This window comes from Antedon bifida, chromosome 5, assembly GCF_963402885.1.
Source record: "Antedon bifida chromosome 5, ecAntBifi1.1, whole genome shotgun sequence".
In the NCBI taxonomy this organism is placed as follows: domain Eukaryota; kingdom Metazoa; phylum Echinodermata; class Crinoidea; order Comatulida; family Antedonidae; genus Antedon; species Antedon bifida.
The window spans coordinates 18,770,143-18,792,919 of NC_136230.1; the positions used below are offsets into that span (position 1 = coordinate 18,770,143).

At 33.0% G+C, this 22,777-nt stretch overlaps 1 protein-coding gene across 2 annotated transcripts in view; it reads right to left on the reverse strand.

Moving 5' to 3' along the window:
- The window catches only part of LOC144842612 (dynein axonemal heavy chain 2-like), a 182,439-nt gene that overhangs the window by 93,849 nt on the left and 65,813 nt on the right, over window positions 1-22,777 (reverse strand). For both annotated transcript variants that reach the window (XM_078699067.1, XM_078699066.1), the window contains exons 24-29: window positions 22,401-22,562; window positions 19,096-19,439; window positions 18,682-18,862; window positions 18,259-18,397; window positions 2,072-2,232; window positions 925-1,080 (exon numbers count right to left, since the gene is read on the reverse strand). In XM_078699067.1, coding sequence (XP_078555193.1) covers window positions 925-1,080; window positions 2,072-2,232; window positions 18,259-18,397; window positions 18,682-18,862; window positions 19,096-19,439; window positions 22,401-22,562 — 1,143 coding nt within the window. The remainder of the gene's footprint in view (window positions 1-924; window positions 1,081-2,071; window positions 2,233-18,258; window positions 18,398-18,681; window positions 18,863-19,095; window positions 19,440-22,400; window positions 22,563-22,777) is intronic.

Genomic DNA, 22,777 nt, shown 5'->3' on the forward strand with positions numbered 1-22,777 from the left:
CTGCTATAAACAAAAACTGTATACTGTAAGTATTTTTGGTTAAAATAAGTATACAAGTTTGTACTTTTTCACTATAGAAAATATGTGAAAAATGGCAAAAACATCACAATTTGGATAATTGACCGTTGTCATGACAACGGAGGCTAAAAATTAAAATGAATGTTGTAGATATGCTTTTTATTGAAATGTCTATTCATGGTAAAAATTTGAGCGAAATCCATTTTTTTACATCTGCCACCAAATCTTTGATTTTTACAGACAATGGCTCTTAAGGGGTCATAAATCATCAGAATTGGTGATTAAGAGCTTTTATTACACCCAAGTGAGGCTCTCCTCATCAGGGCATGACTGGAAATTTATCTAAGGCCCTGTTCAGACCAATGGCGTTAGACCGTTAAATAAATACAATCTCCATCAGGAGGCCTGCTTTATTTTGTCACAACACAAGATCCTGGGGGAGATGGCTGCCATTTTGGAACTCGATATATATTATTTCCTGTTTCGGTTTTACTGACCTCAGAAATTCTTGATTCAGTACATTATTTGTAACTTTTACAGGCAGAGATATATGATAATCCAATCTACTGGCAGTCATTTTGGATTTTGGCTGCCATCTTGGAAAATCGGAAGCTGATTTTGTGGCTCCTGGACAAAAATAAACTTTTAATAGCATATCAGTAGCAACCACAACTGCTTCCCGAGCTATAGCCGAAATAGCAGCTATAGCAGTAACACTTAACCCTTAGACTTGATAGCATAATACAGTAACAGTCCCACTGTCTATTGACCAATAATGGCAGAACTAGCATTAACTAGCATGGTCATAGCACCAAAATAGCCAAAAATGTCTTAACACACAAAAAAAGCAGATACAAACCCAAAACAGTCAATTCTGCACTTTACTCAAGAGATGTTGGTACTAACCTCAACTGGACCATCTAAGAGCACTGGATGGCCAAATTCCACATATTCACCGTCTCCAGAATACATTCCTTGAGCTTCAAACTTCTGAGTGATTCCCATTTTATGCATCTTGAGACGACTAATATTGTCAAAGCACTTTTTTAGATGTGGTTGAACCTAGTAGACAAATTTTCAAGATTCGGTATTAGAACGTCATTTAACCAGTTAATACTGTGCAACTTTTAGCTGCAACGCAAAATAACGGAAAACCACTGACCTTTAGACCTAAACGAGGTTTACAAAAATGTAACAGTCATTGAGTTGTTATATTGGCCAGATATTGAAGAATGAAATATCCATTTTTATATTAGCTTAATTAAATATACATTGGTATATGTTATAATAATGAAAATCATCTTTATTTACAACCGTATACAAATTACATTATTTTCTTCGCGCAAGTCCGACTTGAACTATGTCACGCCACAGCAACAATGAGAGATGCAGAAATTCACCACGCGATGGAATGTTTAGGGGGCCTAGCGCTTTCTTGTCACGCTATAAAGTGTGTGTGGTTCGTCGCGATCATACTTTGTTGGAGGCCTAGAAAATATGAAAGTTACCGTACCGCCATGGTTCCTAAATATATTTTGAAGATATTGTTTGTTGTTAATACTGATCTTGTTCTAATAATTAACGATTAAAATTATTTTTCATGTATATAGTCCTGATGCGTAAAAAGTTTTGTAAGAAAATGGAACTTTAGTGATATCAATGCGCAAAATTTCGTCTGCTATTCAAATACTCTCTTGTCATTGGCCAATTTATAGCCTTTCTTACTCAGACGTGTGCAACTCGACTAAAAGCTAGACTTCATTAAGTCGAACTGCAAACTTTGATTACTTCGTTTATGAATCGAATTTGAAGTAATAGCTCGAACTACGACTTTTTCAAGTCTAACTCCGAACTACGACTAAAGTCCGGTTTAAGAATACAGGCGTTAGCTCTAAAGCATTTCACTAGTGACCTATCAACCTAAATAATATATATATTTTTTTTTTAAACAATATTAATGAAAACATTATTTCTCTATGTAACACAAAACAGAAAAGAACAAGGTAAAAGAGAAGCAATTCTATTTTCTTTTTCATTAAAAATAATTACTTACAGCCTCTGGATTACGTGACTGACCAAGAATCTCCAGCAAGTCATCATTTGACAGAAAGTAAAATCGAGGGAAAATTTGCCTCTTAGTCTCTAGATACATGTCTAAAGATTTTTGAATCTCTTCTAATTTACCATTCATCTCATTCAAAGTCTCAAGCAGACCTTTAAAATGGAAAAACAAACACTTTATTAATCAAAGTCGAAGGACAAAAAAAAAACAAAAACCAGAAACCCTTACAATTGTGGGAGGATGGTATTTTACTGAACTATTTTATGTATACCACAAGATGTATTTTTGGTACGGTACTAAATAAGATTACATGTGTAAGAGTTCAGCGTAGTTCACCTGAAATAGAAGCTAGAGTAAGAGAAGGTTATTGGTACATTGAAATATATTGTAGATAAAATGCATTGAAATCATATTATAATACTTTAAGATACTGTGATTGATTGATAATCCTATTATACTTATATCTACCATGTTAATTAACTAGTGAACTTATTATTAGGTGATCATTTAGAATAAAATGATCACCTATTGTTATTGTATGAAATCTTTATTTATTTTTTTTTTTATTTTTTTTATTCTTTCTGTACACTTTTTGTGTAACAAATATCTCAAAAAGTTAAATGTCAATGATTACCAAAATTTCACAATGTCTTTCAAATACTGTAACTTAGTCATAATAAGCTTTTCAGCGTGATCACTCAACCGTGACGTCATTTATACGCCATTTTGTGAAATCACATTATGAATCATATCTCCATAATTCATTATCACATATTAATGAAATTTACTACACGTAAACTTCAGGTAAAGGTAAAAATATTAGCAAATAAAAACTTGCGCGTTTCAAGGTCATTCGCGTGAAATCGCGCGTTAAAAATTTAAAAAGCTCAAAATTACGTTTTGATCAATTTAGAGCATAAATTAGGCCATTTGCGTGTTTTAAAAAATTACTGCGCAAAAACGTGTTTTTGCGCGTGCGTACATAGAAAGCTTAAAAAATACCAATTTTTTGTACAAATTGCATCCTAGTCATCTTACTTAGTACATTCACTAAATTTGAGTCCATTCCGACTTAAAATAACGCTATACGAGCACGTTAAAAATGACAAAATGCGCACATTAATTGTACAAAAGTGCTAAAAATGGTAAAAAATAAGGCCTTTTTAAAATGAATATAACTCTTCAGAATGGAAGATGACCCCCATTTTTTTTAACTTATTATGGAAGTTAATGAGTTGTAGATATAAATGTATATACCCATTAGACATACAAAATGGTATGACGTCATCATTTGGCCACATGAATTTTTAAAATAGGGTTTTTTCCCATTTTGTCATAGACCACCATATTCAACAGAGCGTAACTCGCTTATCTGTGCTCGATTTTTTTAAAATTTTAAATATATTCTACCTCAACCAATTATGTTACTCATGAGTTGCCAATATTTTCATTTCGATGACGTCATCACGTCTTAAAATTTTAATAACGGTGGTTACGTAATTTCACCTACAACGTATAGTTGAATTCCTTACAGCTCTTCTGAATTAAAGTTGACCTTGATGTTTATAACTTATTATGAGAGCTGGTGAAATGTAGATATGAATGCATATACAAATTAAGCCTATCGAATGTTATGAAGTTATCATATGGCAAGTTGAAGCAAAAAAGTAGTTTTTTCATCTCTTTCGTCAAAGTTATACAAATTTCAAAGGGCGCTCACCGCGCTTCTACGTGCCAAATTTTCTTCCAATTGTTATATTTTATTGCTCAATTCATTATCTTTCGATATTGGTATCCACAAGTTTATTTTCATAATGTCATCAGTACCAAAAAGTTAGATCATGATGTGTGTCCGTAATTTCACCAATGCTACACTGTATATAGATGTATAGTATATACTGTACATAATGTATATGGCATATAAATAGGCAAAACTCAGCACTATAAGCGTATAATAGAATGGCATACATCAACATTTTCTGATTGTATGTTAACATACGTGCATGTTTATTAATATTAATGTCAATAAAATTATAAAAATGATCACCTATAATTCGTCAAAGTGACGAATTAAATTCTAGTTTTATTATTATGATGGTCATTCATACGTGTGTGCATATCGTATGTATGCTAGCTACAGAACATGGTGGCGGAATGGGATGTTCCCGTTCTTTCTTGTTGTACTTTATTGTACTGGAACTAGGCCTGAACTAGAATAGTAATATGTCATACTTTAATTGATGATGTTTAAAATTATTTTTTTTAGGTGATCATTTAGAATAAAATGATCACCTATTGTTATTGTATAAAATCTTTATTATTAGGTGATCATTTAGAATAAAATGATCACCTATTGTTATTGTATAAAATCTTTATTATTATTTTTTTTTTTTTTCTTTTTATTGTTTCTGTACACTATTTTGTGTAACAATTATCTCAAAAAGTTTAATGTCAATGATTACAAAAATTTCAGAATATCTTTCAAATAATATAACTTAATCCTAATAAGCTTTCCAGCGTGATCACTCATCCGTGACGACATTTATACGCCATTTTGCGAAATCACATTATCAATCATATCTCCATAATTCATTATCACATATTAATGAAATTCACTACACGTAAACTTCAGATCAAGGGTAAAAATATTAGCAAATAAAAACGCACGCGCACGTAGGTTCATGCGCGTGATATCGCGCGTTAAAAATTTAAAACGCTCAAAATTAAGTTTTGATCAATTTAGAGCATGAATTAGGCCATTTGCGTGTTTCAAAAAATTACTGCGCAAAAATGCATTTTTGCGCGCGCGATACTTAAAAAGCGTAAAAAACATGATTTTTTTTTACAAATCTCATTCTACTCACCATCCTTAGTACATTCACCAAATTTGAGTCAGTTCCGACTTAAAATAACGCTATACGAGCACGTTAAAAATGACAAAATGCGCACATTAATTTTACAAAAGTTCTGAAAATGGTGAAAAATAGGTCTTTTTTAAAATGAAAATAATTCTTCAGAATGCAAGATGACCCCCGATTTTTTTAACTTATTCTGGAAGCCATTGAGTTGTAGATATGAATTCATGTACACATTTTACGTACAAAATGTTTTGACGTCATCAAATGGCCACTTGAATTTAAAAATTAGGATTTGTTATCTTTTTGTGTAGATTATCACATTCAACAGAGCGCATCTTGGTTATGTGTGCTCGAATTTCGCACAACTTTCAGTATGTGCTTGCTTAATTAATTATCTTTATCATGAGTTGACACTATCTTCATTTTAATGACGTCATCACGCGTAAAAACTTGAATAATGTAGGCCGTGTAATTTCACCTTCGCAGTAAATTTGAATATCTTACAGCTCTTCAGAATTGAAGGTTACCTTGATGATTATAATTTATTATGACAGCTGATGAAATGTAGATATTAATTCATATAAAAATTAAGCCTATCGGATGTTGTGACGTTAACATATGGCCAGTTGAAGTGAAAAAGTAGTTTTTTCATATTTTTCGTCAAAGTTATACACAATTCAAAGAGCGCGCACAGCGCTTCTACGTGCCAAATTTTTTTCCAAATCTTATATTTTTTTTGCTCAATTAATTATCTTTCGAAATTGTCATCTTAAAGTTTAGTTTGATAACGTCATCATGCCAAAAAATTAGAACATGTGTGTCCCGTAATTTCACCTATGCTACACTGTATATAGATATACAGTATATACTGTACATATTGTATATGGCATATAGGCACAACTCAGCACTATAAGCATATAATAGGATGGCATACATCAACATTTTCCGATCGTATGTTAACATACGTGCATGTTTAAAAAAAATTAATTTCAGTAAAATGATAAAAATGATCACCTATAATTCGTCAAAGTGACGAATTAAATTCTAGTTATTTTTTTTTTTCTTTTTATTGTTTCTGTACACTATTTTGTGTAACAATTATCTCAAAAAGTTTAATGTCAATGATTACAAAAATTTCAGAATATCTTTCAAATAATATAACTTAATCCTAATAAGCTTTCCAGCGTGATCACTCATCCGTGACGACATTTATACGCCATTTTGCGAAATCACATTATCAATCATATCTCCATAATTCATTATCACATATTAATGAAATTCACTACACGTAAACTTCAGATCAAGGGTAAAAATATTAGCAAATAAAAACGCACGCGCACGTAGGTTCATGCGCGTGATATCGCGCGTTAAAAATTTAAAATGCTCAAAATTAAGTTTTGATCAATTTAGAGCATGAATTAGGCCATTTGCGTGTTTCAAAAAATTACTGTGCAAAAATGCGTTTTTGTGCGCGCGATACTTAAAAAGCGTAAAAAACATGAATTTTTTTTACAAATCTCATTCTACTCACCATCCTTAGTACATTCACCAAATTTGAGTCAGTTCCGACTTAAAATAACGCTATACGAGCACGTTAAAAATGACAAAGTGCGCACATTAATTTTACAAAAGTTCTGAAAATGGTGAAAAATAGGTCTTTTTTAAAATGAAAATAATTCTTCAGAATGCAAGATGACCCCCGATTTTTTTAACTTATTCTGGAAGCCATTGAGTTGTAGATATGAATTCATGTACACATTTTACGTACAAAATGTTTTGACGTCATCAAATGGCCACTTGAATTTAAAAATTAGGATTTGTTATCTTTTTGTGTAGATTATCACATTCAACAGAGCGCATCTTGGTTATGTGTGCTCGAATTTCGCACAACTTTCAGTATGTGCTTGCTTAATTAATTATCTTTATCATGAGTTGACACTATCTTCATTTTAATGACGTCATCACGCGTAAAAACTTGAATAACGTAGGCCGTGTAATTTCACCTTCGCAGTAAATTTGAATATCTTACAGCTCTTCAGAATTGAAGGTTACCTTGATGATTATAATTTATTATGAAAGCTGATGAAATGTAGATATTAATTCATATAAAAATTAAGCCTATCGGATGTTGTGACGTTAACATATGGCCAGTTGAAGTGAAAAAGTAGTTTTTTCATATTTTTCGTCAAAGTTATACACAATTCAAAGAGCGCGCACAGCGCTTCTACGTGCCAAATTTTTTTCCAAATCTTATATTTTTTTGCTCAATTAATTATCTTTCGAAACTGTCATCTTAAAGTTTAGTTTGATAACGTCATCATGCCAAAAAATTAGAACATGTGTGTCCCGTAATTTCACCTATGCTACACTGTATATAGATATACAGTATATACTGTACATATTGTATATGGCATATAGGCACAACTCAGCACTATAAGCATATAATAGGATGGCATACATCAACATTTTCCGATCGTATGTTAACGTACGTGCATGTTTAAAAAAAATTTATTTCAGTAAAATGATAAAAATGATCACCTATAATTCGTCAAAGTGACGAATTAAATTCTAGTTTCTTATTGATTTTGTCAGAATCTTTATTTATTTATTCTTTCTCTAGCATTATTTTGTCGGTCAATTTCAACTAGCTACGTCAATTTTTCAGAGTATATTCCTAATGGCCAGGAATCGATGCGATTATCTTTTCACGGTGCGCAATCAAATATTACTCTCTACGCGCGCTTTAACGAAATCATGTTTGTAATCATATCTTCACAAGCATATATTACAATTAAACCAAATTTGGTAGTCATAAATTTCAGGTCATATAGCAATACAGCGTAGCACATATAAGGTGCGCTTAAAATTTTCAAAATTTGTTTTCAATGAAATTTCGTTTCAGGCAATTTTAAGCATTTAAAAACTTGCCACTCTTTTTGCCCGATTTCTGTTTTACAACCTTTCTTTAGCAATTTCTTCATATTTTATTTGCTTTTCAACCTGAAACCGTGGTATACAAGCACGTCAAAAGTGACAGGCTATGCACATGTAAGTTAACAAAATGGAGAAAATATGCTAAATTTAAACATTAATATAGATCGTCAGAATGCTCGGTGAACCCTATTTTTCATATCATTTCATTTTCTTAAAGTGTATGTATCATATGTATGATTTATTATGAAATAAAGAAAAAAAAAGTTGATCACGTCATCATTAGGTGGAGGGTCTTTGATCGGATTGTTTTATTCAAGCTCGATGTGCGGTGATACCAGCTATTGTATTTGCGCTATCAAGATCCTATCCTTCATATTATAAATAATTAAAGATTCTGACAAAATCAATCAATCTATCTTCTAAAAATCAATTATCTTTATTTAATTCAATGCATATAACCTATAATTCATCATAGTGACGAATTAAATCTAATTATTTGTTGTGGTTATTTCTTGACTTGGCGTTGTGGTTATTTCTTGACTTGGCTTCGTGTGAAAGCCGATCGGGTTGCATTGAACATATGTGTATATGAATGTGAATGGATGATGTTCCAGATAATGTATCGAATGAAGTAAAGAACTTGTCTGTAATTTGACTATTTGTATACAGTCTCCTACCACACAATCAAAAAGTAAAGTCATGTTTGCAGTACACCATATGTTTCTAAAAGGATTTATAGATGGTTTAACATGCAATGATATAATTACAACTTTTTCATCTTTTCTGATTAAGCCAGAACCATATATATAAAGAGTTACGGCATTGCGTTCACAGATTTTAGAAAGTCACATGGTAAATTACCGGCCATCTTTGTGTCCAACTATGCCTATGTAGAGTATATGGAGTTGAGTCATTAATACGTTAATACTCACTATTTTTGTCTGATTTCGATTTTACAACCTTTCTTTAATAATTTCGGAATATTTGATTCACTTTTCAACTCGAAATTTTGTTATACGAGCACGTCAAAAGTGACAGGCAACACACATGAAAGTTAACAAAATGGTGAAAATATGCTAAATTTTAAAATTAATATAGATTGTCAGAATGCCCGGGAACCCCTATTTTGCATCACTTTCTTAAAGTGTATGATTTATTATGAAAATAATAGAAAACAAGTTGATTACGTCACCATTAATTGCAATAATTTCGGCAATCAAATAAACTATGACATTTTCTTGGACCGAAATAACAAACTTAACATTAATCTTCTTTAAAATGTTCATATATTAACGTTGGAAGTATATACTTTGACATTGCATCATTTAAAAAAAAATTTTTGAAGATGTCATGTAGTATTTTTATTTTATTTGTTTGAAATAAAGCAGCAGCATATTACTTGTATGTTATTATGTTGTTGATGCAGTTTTAAAGGCCAGTTGTCGTTTTTTAAACGCATTTTGATACAAATTGATGGCAGCATAGAGATATTCATAGAGATATTATAGTGATATAATATCTCTATGATGGCAGTAAGCATGACGGAATGTTAGGCAATGTCCTAAAGTGTAAAGGAAATTCTGACAGAAAGTATGCAAATATTGGTGTCACAAAATCTCCATTGTTCAATAAAAACTAACTTAATAAACTGTTACTCTAGTAGCTAGATCAACTTTCGTATGCACTTTGAGGTCCAGAGAATTTGACTTCAGAAATTGGTTTAGGGTGGTCAAACAATCAATTTTGGCTTGGTTACACATTTTGAAAATGTGGCAAAAGGTCAAAAGGTCAGGGTGAAAGGTTATAATACCAAACACCAACATGTCCTTAAATCTCAACAACCACTGGTCACAGCAAGTTAATTCTGGTCTCAAATTGATCAGAAGGTATACATTTATATTCAGTCTAATGAGACATTTTAGTAAAAAATGACCGGATATGCCATTTCTGACCTTTGACCCACAACCCAGGGCATGCATGTATCTCCGTAACTACTGGTTGTAGTTAAACTGTTTGAAATATACATTTTGTTATTTGTTACACATTTTGAAAAATGTTACAAAAGGTCAAAGAGTCAGAGTCAAGGGTTATATGAACAAATATAAATAGCTACTTGTATCTCGGCAACCACTGGTTGCAGCAAGTCAATGTTGGTCTCAAAATGTTCAGAAGGCATGCATTCATATTCAGTCTAATGGGGCATTTTAGTCAAAAATGATCAGAAATGCCCCGGGCATTTATTGTTCAGAAGTTTTTTCGTTTTTGTTAGTGTAATATGGTAACATGTATAATCAAATAAATACTATCTACAGCAGAAAAAAAAAATTAAATTAATATCAAAAAGAGTTACAAAAATGCTTGGTAAATTGTAGATTATGGTAGTCATTGAAATGTGTTGTGATACAATTATTAGTCATATAATGGCCTTGTTGTGTATATGCATGTGGCATGTTTAAATCGAAGGGAGGGGTGAGCGTTTATTTAAAATGTTTCTGTCTTATAGAATAAAAGTGACACTGTCACAGGCTCCATTTAACGATCCTCTCCAGGTGCCAGTATAATGATATAAAACAATGACACATCATTATCCTGAGACACAATATGAGACACGATTACACAATTTTTCATATGGATCTTCATTCTATCATCTGTTTGTTTGTGACTACAATTTGTCAACAATCAACACTGTCTTTTGCATATATATGCCAATACATAGTTTCATTACTATATGTCCAGCTTTCCTGAAAACACCCTTGTGTACTGTAGTGTGTTGTAGTATGATTTTATCATGATCTATAACATGATTTTAAAATACAATTCTGATGCTTTAATTGTCAATGCATTTAGTACTTAAAAAATAAAAAAACCTAGTGGTATTGATAGTAAATCTCCAGAAATATATTGTTTTATTATGTACACTGGGAACAGACACATATGTATACTTTGTCGGTGACATTCAAAAACATTATACAACAGAATGATGACAATGAATTGGTCTATTATAGTTGTCTCCGATACCTTTTAAATATCATGATTGTACTTGCACCTGGATGAAGGAGGTTTAATCCAGTTATTCTTATTATTACGATATTAATTGTGTTGTATTTTTAGTCGTGTGCAACACGACTCTACAGCTCACTATGTCGGTCGGTTGGTCTGTCGGTAAACACTAACTTGAACTTTATACATATATTTTTACCATATTACACCAAAAAACAAAACAAAAAACGCCTCCACCGAATAAACATCCCTCCCCCTAAACACCCCTCTAAACAATAAATGCCTGGGGCGTTTATTCTTATAAATACGGTAAGTTACTTTTAGCATTCTGAAAAGAACTGTTGAGTTCGACGTTTCTATCAAAGTTTGATCGTCCTCAGGGGTCAACAATATTTTCTAGCATTATTATAAGCAAAAGTACAATTACAAACAGTAAAGGATTTGTTGTAATTCCTATAATGAAACCATTTATTAAAGCATCAGTTATTACATAACATTTATATAAGAATAAGTTGTGTAGAGGTATGTTTTTTGTTTGAAACATTAGTAATTAATATTATTTCTGATCATCTTTTCACCAAATTTTCTGTTAGAATGAATGTAAATATGTATATTTCCAACAATTTGATACCAAATTTAAGTTTCTACGACCAGTACTTACATAGATATAAAGATGCCCTGGTATGTGGGTCAAAGGTCAGAAATGGCATTTCTGATCATTTTTCACTAAAATGTCCTATTAGACTGAATATGAATACATGCCTTCTCAACATTTTGAGACTAAAATTGACTTGCTGCGACCAGTGGTTGCCAAGATACAAGTACCTATTTGTGTTTGTTCATATAACCCTTGACCCTGACCCTTTGACCTTTTGTAACATTTTTCAAAATGTGCAACAAATAACAAAATGTATATTGCGAACAATTTAAGACCAAATTCAAGTGTCTACGACCAGAACTTACGGAGATATATACATGCCCTGTGTAGTGGGTCAAAGGTCAGAAATGGCATTTCCGGACATTTTTGCCTAAAATGTCCCATTAGACTGAATATAAATGTATACCTTCTAATCAATTTGAGACCAAAATTACCTTGCTTTGACCAGTGGTTGTCGAGATTTAAGGACCTATTGGTGTTTGGTATTATAACCTTTCACCCTGACCTTTTGACCTTTCGCCACATTTTCAAAATGTGTAACCAAACCAAAAATGATTGTTTGACCATCCTAAACCAATTTCTGAAGTCAAATTCTCTGGACCTCAAAGTGCATACGAAAGTTGATCTAGCTACTGAAATAATTATTAACAAAGGTTTTTCAGTGGATTCATGTTCTAATGCATCCTAAGTCATCCCAAAAAATTCCTCCATGAATTTTGACCTGGGGAAAGGGGTCATTTTGAGGTCAAAGGTCATTTGGTGTCAAATTAGAGATACGGCTGTTATTGTTTTAATAACGTTGTGAATTTTGAATGTACCTCATTTTATTTAGTATCAAATGATAGCTTACTAAATTATCTTTATTTTGATATATAGTTATGCAGGTATATATTGGGTTATAGTATGAATTTTGGTCAATTAATACTAATTTATAAGCATTTTTTCCAAAAAAACAAAAACAAATTATTTTTTACACCAGAAAAAAAAATTAAGGTAGCACTCAATGGTAATGAAACTTCTCTAAAAATATCTCTCCAATATAATGATCATGTGTACAAAAATTTGAATCATTTGATAGTTGATTGTGGACATGGGTGTAGATTGAAGTTATTAAACTAAAACTGAGAAATATCATTAGATAGCTGGCAGGAATAACTGTAGGCTATCTGTGTCCTGTTAGGACCGAGATGTCTGCCCATGTTGCAAGCCGTAATGTCTTCTTTCTTGGGCCGAAATGGCCCACTCTGTCACGGCAGTTAGTTTCAAAAGATGTTTAAATTAAATAATGTATTAATACTTATTAGGATGATATTTATTTGAATAAACGCCTCTCCAATAAAACATCACTTTGAATAATAATCACCACAACCACCCCCCCCCCCCCCCCCATTTGATAGTTGATTGTGGACATGGGTGTAGATTGAAGTTATTGACTAAAACTGAGAAATATCATGTTTTTCATGTACTCTGTACTGTTTATCATGTAAACAAAATGGCCACTATTTTCATACAACATGCTATATTGTATTGAGTTCACAATGTATATGTTAATATTAGTTCTAATAGAAAATTTTTTGTAAAATTGACCGGAAACCTTATTTCCAGCAATTTTGACCTTTGACCTCTTTTCGCCATATCTAAGTAACGGCAGGTCGGAGAGAATTAAAACTAGGAGCAAATTGTTCCCAATATGTATATTTATATTCAGTTTAACAGAAGATCTTGCTTGAAAATGACTGGAAGTGTGGTTATTGACCTTTGACCTCTTTTCGCCATATCTAAGTAACGGCAGCAGGTCGGAGAGAATTAAAATTAAGAGCAAATTGTTCCCAAGATATATATTTATATTCAGTTTAACAGAAGATCTTGCCTGAAAATGACCGGAAGTGTGGTTTCTATATATAAATTATGGTTAATTCTGACATAGGCGAGCACAATGCAAAAACTTCGGTATAAATCTCCGCCTTGGATACCTACCTTATCTATCTCAGATGTACCGCGAAACGTAGATTTGATAACATTAATGTGCAGTTCGACCCTTTTTTTCCATATTTCTAACTTAGCAAGATATTATAAAGAGTTTTTTAACAACATTTATGATTTCAACAGTAGATTTTCTACTCAATTTCAATTCTTGGCAGTCAAGTTATTTCCGGGTTTATGATAAGTTCACCTTGCAGCAACTTGGTTTCAACTATTTTCTCTCTTTTATACACAAGGGAGCAGTTAAAATAATAGATTTGACCCTAAAGGTGACTGGAAACAGGCACTTTCCATCAATCAATACAGTGTCTCTTTGGAAGACTAAAAAAAAAAAAATCAGATAGGACTGGAGCTTAAGTTGGCCATTAGTCATAGCCATTTTAGTTTTTTGTTTATTTTAGGAACGGACCGCGCGTGTGAAAGGTACAGTAGTTAAAAAATAAAAATTATACTGCAAATTAATAAAGATCAAATTAAATATACGCCATAAAGAATCGGAATATATTGTGGGGAATAGTATTATAAAATTACATAGGGAGATTTGATGATAAGACATTAATCGAGTGAAATCCCGATAGCTGGCAGGAATAACTGTAGGCTATCTGTGTCCTGTTAGGACCGAGATGTCTGCCCATGTTGCAAGCCGTAATGTCTTCTTTCTTGGGCCGAAATGGCCCACTCTGTCACGGCAGTTAGTTTCAAAAGATGTTTAAATTAAATAATGTATTAATACTTATTAGGATGATATTTATTTGAATAAACGCCTCTCCAATAAAACATCACTTTGAATAATAATCACCACAACCACCCCCCCCCCCCCCACGCCTCTCGGGATGGATTTTAATTCAAAGAGGTGATGGGGTGGGGGGTGTGTGGTGGTTGTTTGGTAACATATAATATTATATCTTAATTTAAAGAAATATTTACTGAATGGTCAGAAGTTATTGGACAACATAATACAGTGTTAATATGTCTCAACCAAAGTTAAAATTTGAGCTGCAGACCACCTTAAAGATTTATTGAGTACTTTTTCCCACATAGACCGATGCAAGGGACCCACAGTTCGATCTACATGTTTCCGATTCAAGGCCAATTTATAGGCCATAGAGTACGCAAAAGGTTCATTTGGGCAAATCGATATGAGTTCCTTAAGAATCGTATGTAATAGCTTTTTCCCATATGGTCGAATCCATATTATAAGACAAACAGTTTCATCCAGATATCCATGTATCTCCAATAAAGGGCATGTATGGCCATAGAGAATCCAAAGGTTATACCCCTGGTTCATTTTGGCAAATCCATATGGGTTCCATAAGGATCAGGATTGCACAGATAGGCTGGAATCCACAGTTTTACCCAATATATTTCTAATACAGGGTCTTATTAGCCAAATGCATTGATCTGATACATGGGCCAAATGTAGAACTGAACATAACCATAATAATAATATCCTGGATTTATATAGCTCCTAATAATGTGAAACCTCTAAGCGATGTACACAAACTAATACGATTAAAGGGATTCCAACCATGCCAAAAATAAAACCCAAACCGAAGTAAGGGGATACGCTTTCGTCACTAACCAGAGATCGGTCTAATTGAACCTCGGACAGCACCAGTTGTGTCTCAATCATCCCGGACTTTGGTGCCTCCTGCCCTACTTAAACTAGATCTAAAAAAAATATAGGTGGCATGGAAAAGGAGAAAAAAGGGGAGTAATATGATTTATTAAACAATATATGTTAAAAAATATGTCTTTTAAGAAGCCTCTTAAAAAGAGCCATTGACTGTGCATATTTAATGCAGTTTGGAAGAGAATTCCAAAGCATAGGAGCTGCATAAGATAATGCACGGTGACCATAAGATGGTCTTCACTTTAGCAGGAACAAGATGATTCTGAGAATTGGAACGAAGACTGTGACAACATGATTGTGGAGTGAAAACACGAAAAGATTTATATGTGAGCAGCAATATCTTGAAGTTGAGACGCTCCTTCACAGGAAGCCAGTGCAGTTCATGCAAGATAGGTGTTATGTGGTTCGACACTCTATACGGACAGCACTATTTTGTAACATCTGCAACTTACTAAGCAGGGTCTTAGGCAGTGCGACATGAATACTGTTACAGTAGTGCAGACGTGATGATATAAAGGCATGCAGAAGTCGTGTAGTTGTTACCCTATCCAGACATAGTAGAACGATGGCATTGATGTTGGCATCTGCAAGTGGGAATCCATGTAAACCCCAAGATTTTGAACTTCTGGGGATGGCTTAAGATCTAATACAGAAGATGGTTGCAATGGCAGAGATGATGTAATATGGATAAGCATACAGTAGAGAACCACGGAAGGGTCTAAATAGATGACCTGCTGTTGGTTCATTTTAGGCAAATCCATATGGATTCCTTAAGGATCGAGAGTGCACAGGCAGCTTTATTCCATGAACCCACATTGTCATCCATTATATTTCCAATATGGGGCCCCAGCCACATAGTGAACCCAGAAGGTATCCATGAAGGACCTGCCCTTGGGTTAATTTGGGTAAATCCATAAATGTTCCTTAAGTATCGAGGGTGCACAGGCAGATTTATTCCATGGACATATCTATATTAACCCACATTTTCATCCCACATACAGTATTTCCAATATAGGGCCTCTTGTAGCCCAACATAGAGAATCCAGAAGGGTCCATGGAAGATCGGCCCTTGGGTTCATTTGGGCAAATCCATAATCAAGATCAAGGGTGCATATTTAGTTTTATTATATATGGTCCAATCTAAGAACTATTTACCCCATATTAATTACTAATAGTAATACAGGGCCTTATGTAGCGCACCACATAGAGATCCCAAAAGGGTCCTTAGAGGGTTCATTCGGGCAAATCCATATGGGCTAGGTTTTTTTTTTTAGTTTATCCTGTTATGAGACAGACTATATGGGAAATGTTTGACCCATGTCCATTACAGAGCCGGTATGGCCCATGGATATAGCATGTGAGATTAGGAGGAGACAAAATTAACTTTTGGGATAAGGGTACTTTATGGGTGTGTGTGTGTAATAGCGTTTAGTTTCCAACCTTAGTTAATATATCCCACTCAGACTTGCCTTTTGGACTTTACCACCTTCTTTTGCTTTCTATTTTTTATTACACAGAATTGAAATTTTGACATTCTTTTAATGATTCTCTGATGAAAGTTATGATTTGTATGTTACATTTTATTTTTTTTTTTAAACCTTATTATTACGTTTCATTGTTGTTCTTTATTATGTTTCTATAGTGCAATTGAAGGAAATAAATGTTTATTTTGAATTTGAATTTATTATGATAGGAGAATTCAAATATGTAATCAGGCTAAATGTTTTTCAGCATTAAATAAAGCTTTTTTTGAGGAAAATACCATAATAAACAATTTTTGGTAGAATAGACCTACTTTATTAATATGAATATGCCCATAAGAAACATTAAGTCTCTACGACCAATGGTCTTCAGAATACAGCTTCATGACCATCTAAGGTCATGATTTTCCACCATTTCTAATTCATTTTTTATAAAATACTTTATTACAAGTAATATAAATATGCATATAAGAAACATTTTGATGCCAAAAGTAAGTCTCTAGGACCAAGGATCGCCGAGATACATGTGTTATATGCCTTAAAGCTCAGGTACAGGCATGAATTTTAAACATAATATCTGGTTAATTGTACATAAATCAAATATTTGTAACAGAAATCAAGACAAAAAAACATGAATTTCCCTTAATATGGTCAAATACAAAATTTGGCAATATTCTGCCATAAAAACCAGGAATACTTTTTTTCAGTAGTTAGGTAGTTAACCTAATGTAATAACATGTGTGGTGACTCCCTAGAAGGTAAAAAAAGATGGTGGATATACGGTGGATAATTTTTGCTATAGCATGAAAATAAAAATCTGAAGTTGAATAAAAATACCAGAAATGTAAAATTCAAGTTATATTACCTATATTTAGTCATCTGTTAACATTTTTTACCACACCGTTTAGTTTTCATAGCTTTTTAAAATGCCTCTCTATTTACAAAATTTGTGTACAAAAGAATAGAGATTTTACTGTGTAATTTGAACTATCCCCCCACTGATAAGAAAGTGCTTATTTTCAACAAGCTCGTGTAACACAAATAAATTCCCAAAATTTAGGAAACATAGGGGAAACTATAGATCGATAATTATTGGAATGTATGATCAATAGAAATTTTTTGCCTGCACCTGGCCTTTAAAAGGTCAAAGGTTATTTTCCACCATTTCTAATGAATTTTTGAAAAAATACTTCATTATAGAAAATATAAATATGTATATAAGGAACATTTTGGTGCCAAAACTAAGTCTCTAGGACCAAGGATCACTGAGATACACCTGTTATATGCTTAAAAGGTCAAAGGTCATTTTCCACCATTTCTAATGAATTTTTGAAAAAATACTTCATTATAGTAAATATAAATATGTATATAAGGAACATTTTGGTGCAAAAACTAAATCTCTCGGACCAATGGTTACCGAGATACAGTGTCATATGCCTTGTAAGGTCAAAGGTCAAATTTAACCACTTTCCCCATCCCCTGATGTCTGGAGGAATTTTTTGGTGTATATTGGTAATTGATTGAGTGATAGATATAGATAGATATTGTGATAGAGTATGAATCTGCAAAAAAACCTTTGTTAATAATTTTTTCACAGAAAAATCAAGATATTCCCTAACTAACAATAGTACCTTCATGATGCGTTCCTCTGTGTGCATTTTTGTCTTTGTTTAATCTCTGCATAATTAACTTCCAGTTGATGTTAACAGAATCAAATTCTGCAGACTCCCTGGGAAGCTGTTTTCGTATGTCCTCGCCCAGGAAAATATTCTGGGTTAAAAATATTAAAATAGTATATTCAATGTAAGAGTGGAAAACAGGGACCAACAAAACTTCAATCCTTAACGTCCCGGCCCTAATCAAACCTACTTTAACTTATAGCGGGCTGCAAAACTGTCAACTCACAAGATTTCAAGTTCTCCAGATCTAATATAATTTTCACCCGATTTTATTACACCTGATATTACTGATTTTACAAATTTCCAGCAAGAGCAAAAAGCAAGGTAGGTATCCAAGATGGTTATTTCTACAAAATATATAGATATCAAATGTACCTCCAGATACATCCATTGTCGCTGGACAGTTAACAAGAGCTCAATGACTTCAAGAATATGTGACAGAGTCCTTTCCCAGTGATCCACATCTTTTTCAAATGCCTTCACATATCGTGATGCTTTCATAGTTGACAAGGTTACTTGATTGTCTTCCAAGACTTGAAATACTTCATCTGTAGATCTTTTTTTTTAAATATAAAATTGTATTGGATTTGAGCCATGACTGAGCACAGAATTATAAATATTTTTGTGAAAGTATTTACATTACTTTTTACTATTTAGTTTATTTTATTTTTTAATATTATATTTAAGATCCATAAAATTAATTATCCACTGTGTTGCTCAACTTGACTTAATGTGTTTTAATGACTATGTAATATTCTACATAAAATGAATTTGCAAAAAAATGCATACTTAATTTTGAAGTGCCCCCTATCTTTATATGGTCCAATCTCAAGCACTGTTTGATCCCAGGTTTCCATAATCTGTGAAAGTGTCTCCTCAATATTCAGTTCTTTAGTAGCAGCAGCAGATATCTCTGATACTTTTTCAGCATGTTGATCAAAGCCAAGATCTATGATCTTCTCAAGAGTAAAATCTGTTGATGTGTGATCAAATGTCTTTTGCAATTCTTGCTGAAGTTCACCCCAATGGCGTTGGCGCATAGCACTGTTGTGGAGATCTGTGACCAATGGCATTGTTCGTCGGAATTGATCTACTTTGACCCTAGAAGTCTCTACAATTTCCCAGTTTTTATCCTATTTGAAAAGAAGAAATTATTTTATTATTAAATTATTTACTATTAGAGCAATAGAGCACTGTCTCTATTTGGATATTTCATATTATTATCTATATTATAAGTGAGAGAGTTTGTACGTTTATTTGTTTGTTCGTCATACAAATTTGTGTTACTTCATGTATCTATACATATGGGGTATCAAAATGACCGCAATCTATAATTGAACATCATCGGCCATCTTGGATCCATGTTAGGGGCTAAAATGGAGTCAAAATTCCCCACTTTTGATGTTTGTTCGTTATACAAATTTATGTTTCTGCACGTAACCATACATATTATAGAGTATCAAAATGACCGCAATTTTACCGGAAAGGTTCTAAACTATATTTTAAAAATTCTTTGAGTCCGGGGGTTTGGAAGGGAGGGTTGGGTTAAGTAGTCCAGTCCCTAAGGGGAGAAAAAGAGGTGGGATGTTACCAGACTGGATACAAATTATTCAATATAGCAGTTTGGTAGAGTGTGGATATGCCAAAACAAAGTTACTGGAAATCTGATTTGACCTGTGACCTTTGACCTCAATTTTTATATTTTTCTATTATATAACTAAAAATTGCATGGACATTTTACATTAATTTTTTTGTCGAAATGCTTGGAAGATATATATTTATATTCGCTACAATGAAAGAAATTGTAAAAAAATGGCCGCAAAGGCTTTATTTTTCAGTTTGACCTTTGACCTTGATCGTCTAATATCTCAATAACGTGCAATCTCAGAGATTTAAGAATGGGCTCAAAATTTTAAGAAAATAAATCTAATATTTAGTCTAATAGAAACTTTTTTTCAAAAAATTACCATAAATTAAGCTTTTTTGACCCTTGACCTCTAATATTTGAATATGTTGATATCTTGGTAACTATTTGTCCTAAAAAGTTCAGTTTGATGTCAAATTGTTCAGAATATACACATTTATATTTGCTCTAACAACATATTTTGTCATAATTCAATTGGAAATGTCAATTTGAGCTATGACCCATCTTTTTGCATATATTTAGCAACTAATAATCTATAAAAAGAGAGCGAGAGAGGGCAGGTGGTTGGGGTGGATGGAGAGACACATATTTTTTACATGTTTATTACACAAATGTTAAACTCTGTCTACACTATCAAACTTTATGTGACAAAAAATGTGATGTGTAATGTAATGTAATGCGACCTTTATATAGCGCTATTTCATGAAGATCAGAGCGCTGTGGACTTAGATGTTACACCTTTTCAACAACATTCTTCTCCCCTAAGGGTTACACCGTGTCATCGGCAGCCAACTACGGCGCTATTACGTCTGTCCATGACAGTGTGTGTGTGTGAACTAGTACACCGGGGTAACCCCCTACTCGTCTCGAAAGATGTACTAGGTTCTTTAAAGTGCACACGGGAAATGTGCATACACTTGACCTATGGTTTATAGTCCATATCCGAGAAGACTTTCTACCACCAGAACCATGGAGCAAGTGAGCCTCGAACCCTTGCCGATGTTATGGCTATGGATTACGGTTCCGCTGTCTTAACCGCTCGGCCACTCACTCACCCATATATGGACACGATGACATCATATCACTACCATATTTGGGCACATCACACCTTTTTTGTTAAACTAGTTTGATAGTGTAGACAAACGCTTTTCCAATGCTACATGCATGCATCTATACACATCAAAATGGCTGGAATTGTACTGGAAAGTTTTAAGCTACATTTGAAAATAAGTTCCAGAGGATGATTGTATTGTAATGTTATCAGAATAATGGCAATTGTTTGTAATGGGAAAGTTTCAAAACTACATTTGAAATATTTGCTAATAAGATCACATGCTATTAAAAATATAATTATTGTCCCCCTGACAAAGTAATTTTTACAAATATTTTTGTTGAATATGCAATTTTAATGTCACGTATAGTTATTCACTTTCACCAAAAATTTGATCGAAAAAAAATGATATAGTGCATACCCAAATAAACAGTAATTCAAAGCAAAAAATAGGCTGGAAGTCAATGTGGTTTTGGTTAAATTAACCATTTATTTTGTCTTTTTATAAGTGATATTTACTCTATTTTTTAGATTAGCTGTTTGATTAAACACCTCTTCCAATGCAGTGAAGATCTTAGTGTCTCCTTGTCTTACTAATCTTCCTTAACTTCTCTTTGAGTGATCGTAATTAGATCGGAAAAAAAAATTATTTACCTGAAAAACTGTAATTTAAAGCAAAAAATGGTCAAATTGGCTGCCAGCGAATGGATTTTTGGTTGAATGTAACCATTTATTATGTTATTTTATAAGTGAAAACATTGTTTTTTTCGTTTTTTTTCTTCTACGGAAGTGATTAACTTTATTAAAACTACAAAATAACCTATTCAAATTCTGATTTAATTAATCTTCATTTTTTCATGGGGGACAATACATGTTTAACTTGTTTTGTGCCAACTATAATTTAAATCTTTGGACCTACTTTACCTTTTATGACATGCACGAATGTACAGAAAATAATCTTAATTAGTGGTCTTTAACGAAGGTCGTTAAAAAGAAGACAAGTACATGCGCGATCAAACCTGAAACTGAATCTCAAATCCCAACCATCCACTCCATTCAATGGTGGACACATTTCAATACGTGGCTCAGACATTATTAAACGGGCCGGACAGCATTCAATTGTTGAAAACCGCCCGTGAACCGTTGAAAAATGCAACTGGGCACTATTCAATGCTTAAAAGTGTCCGGACACTTTTGAATGCCGGACACATTTCAATCTTACACCGGCAACACATTTTTGGTCTGAAAAAAAAAAACTTTTCCTACTGATTTACCCATTTTTGGGATTTACCCAAAATGTGGCCAACACATTTTTTTTTTTGGCCTTACCTGGCTTTTAACTACTAATGAGGCCTTTCCTTGTTACAATTACATCAATGCTGAAAATGTTAAATATACCTTAAGTTCTCTGTTTAAACGGTTGAGTTTCTTGTAAAGAACACCAGCTGTTTGTTCCATCTCTGTAGTGACAAGTTCACTGAATTTTCCAACTTTCCATGAACTCCATAGCAATTCCCACTCTTTGGTTAGTTGCCAAATAGTTGCAATATTATCAAGGTCCTAAACATTTGAAAAATTATTAAATTAAAATTGCACTGATACAGTTTAATATAGTTGACATAGTGACTAAAAAACAGTGCATTAGTCTATGAAGAGTGCCACGAGAAGTGAAGATGTTATGATACACTTAAGTGTATTTTTGCCAATTGGTTAATTAATTATCATCTTAATTATTATCCTCCCTTGGTTTGGCTACTATCAGGCTCTTGACCCTT